Here is a 2652-nt window from a genome sequence, read left to right on the forward strand (position 1 = left end):
GTACCTGTCACAACGCCCGGCTATTTTTTGGTTGCAGCCATTATTGTTGTTTGGCGGGCCTGGGCTGGATTTGAACCCAGCACCTTAGGTGTATGTGGCTGGCGCCTTAGCCACTTGAGCCACAGGTGCCGAGCCTAATTCCCTTCTTAACTATAAATTTCTCATTAGGTAGAGCTGTCACATTATTAGGCTGGTCCTGTGGCATAAGTGAGATTGTGTTCTCTTTCCTACAACTAAGCTTGTATAGCATTGGTTCCATTCCTACCCCAGACGCTTTTATTTCAGTCTTCTGGAGTAGGGTCTTTATGTGTTTTCCCTCACTGAATGATTCTGATGTATAGTCAGGGTCAACAATCCTGCTTTGTTACCTTACTTTGAGTTTTTCCAGAACTAACTACTAAAAATGGGTCAGGAAAATGACTTTGCTTTGTTAATATTTGATCTGAGAATATAAGCAATTCACTAAAGCAAGTATGGGCTCAAACAGCAACAATTTTTGTTAACTTCATGAAGCCTGGTAAATACTTTGCTTCCGTAAGCCACTAATTAAGGACCCTTGTGTACCTTGGGGTCCATTGTCTTTCAAAGCTGCCTTCGTAGTGGTCAGGCTCTGGCTGCCCCGTGTCTCCGGAGCAGAGTGAAGTGTGTTACTGTGACCTACATACCATTCTTTCTTGGCCTTAGCCTTCCTTAATCATAAACTAAAATCTAGAGAGGATCAGGGCTTTCAGCATAAGGCTAATTCGTGTAAACCTTATTTAATCCTGTTCTCAGATGTGTAGCCTGAATGATTGGTTCTGAGAATATCTGATATTATAGGTAAATCTCTAAGTTAATGAATCCTAATAGTTTGTTTTTGATATATTAGAAACATGAATAAATTTTGTCATTTATGCCTTGGTAAATCTTAGCACCTTATAATTTAGTCGTCTTGTGATGTTTTTTCCAATCACATAAATATTAGAATTTTTTTATAGAGAATATAAAATTCTGATATATAGAATTAGATATTTTTATAGGTCCACCTGTCTATTTTAGGCCCAAAGTATTGCTTGCTCACTAGCTTCATTAGAACTTTGAAGTAGAGCTTGGTGGGGGGTAGGCTAGTAAGTGCTGTTGTAGTTGTAGGCTCTGTGTAAGTGGCCTTGATTTTAGTCAACCTACCTATATTGCTTAAGTCCATTTGCAGATTATTTATACTTTAGCCATGTGTTTGTTTTTTTTTTTTTTTTTTGCTACAGAGTCTCATTTTGTCGCCCTCTGTAGAGTGCTGTGGGGTCACAACTTATAGCAACCTCCAGCTCTTGGGCTTGGGCGATTCTTTTGCTTCAGCCTCCCGAGTAGCTGGGACTACAGGCGCCTGCCATAATGCCCAGCTATTTTGTTGTTGCAGTTTGGGCTGGGCGGGGTTCAAACCTGCCACCCTCAATATATGGGGCCAGAGCCCTACTGACTGAGCCACAGGCACCACCCATTAGCCATGTATTCTTAATATGCCTTTTTAACTTAAAAAATTATATATTTGAAATTAGATCTGTAGAAAAGTAGCATGATCATTGTTAGTGATAATTTTATTATATAGGGAAAATGTTATTTATGTTATTAATTAATCCACCATTAACTAGCAACGTTAAAAATTTAGTTGTTAAAACTTCTGATGGTGGCTCAGCACCCGTAGCTCAGTGAGTAGGGCACTGGCCATATACACCGAGGCTGACAGGTTTGAACCCAGCCTGGGCCAGCTAAACAACAATGATGACAACGGCAACAACAACAAAAACAGCCAGGCCCTGTGGTGGGTGCTTGTAGTCCCAGCTAATTGGGAGGCTGAGGCAAGAGAATCCCTTAAGCCCAAAGAGTTGGAGGCTGCTGTGAGCTGTGGCGCCATGGCATTCTACCGAGGGCGACATAGACTATGTCTCAAAAAAAACCCCAAAACTTCTGGGGTGGTGCCTGTGGCTCAGTGAGTAGGGCGCTGGCCTCATATACCAAGAGTGGTGGGTTCGAACCCAGTTCCGGCCAAACTGCAACAACAACAACAGAAATAGTCAGGCATTGTGGTGGGTACTTGTAGTCCCAGCTACTCTGGAGGCTGAGGCAAGAGAATCGCCTAAGCCCAAGAGCTGGAGGTTGCTGTGAGCTATGACTCCAGGGCATTCTACTTTGGGTGACAGAGTGACTCTGTCTTTTAAAAAAAAAACCTCTAATAGTGTAATGGTGATGCCTGTGTATTTGTCCTCTAGACAGGCCTGAACTGCAGCAATCCATTCGCTCAGCCGGAGGGCAGACATAGAGAACATTCCCGACACGTTTCCCTTGGTGGTGACCTGATTTCCTTTTCACCTTCAAAGCCTCCCTGTGGAGAACAACCAGAAGAATTTTCAATTTAAAAATAAATGCAGGCTTGGCACCTGTAGCTCAGTGTCTAGGGCACCAGCCACATACACCGGAGCTGGCGGGTTCCAATCCAGCCTGGCCCGCCAAACAACAACGACAACTACAACCAAAAGATAGCCGGGCGTTGTGGCAGGCACCTGTAGTCCCAGCTACTCGAGAGGCTGAAGCAAGAAAATCGCTGAAGCCCAAGAGTTGGAGGTTGCTGTGATGCTATGGCACTCTACCCAGGGTGACAGCTTGAGACGCTGTCTCAAA

General features: G+C 43.8%; 1 protein-coding gene across 1 annotated transcript in view; it reads left to right on the forward strand.

Annotated features, from left to right (window-relative positions):
* Positions 1-2391, forward strand: part of DLGAP5 (DLG associated protein 5) — a 53900-nt gene extending 51509 nt beyond the window's left edge. Inside the window, exon 20 of the mRNA XM_012806547.2 lies at positions 2244-2391. Coding sequence (XP_012662001.1) covers positions 2244-2390 — 147 coding nt within the window. The 3' untranslated portion in view covers position 2391. The remainder of the gene's footprint in view (positions 1-2243) is intronic.
* The last annotated feature ends 261 nt before the right edge of the window (positions 2392-2652 follow it).

The sequence above is a fragment of the Otolemur garnettii genome, unplaced genomic scaffold (genome assembly GCF_000181295.1).
Source record: "Otolemur garnettii isolate 467f Iridium unplaced genomic scaffold, OtoGar3 scaffold00054, whole genome shotgun sequence".
In the NCBI taxonomy this organism is placed as follows: domain Eukaryota; kingdom Metazoa; phylum Chordata; class Mammalia; order Primates; family Galagidae; genus Otolemur; species Otolemur garnettii.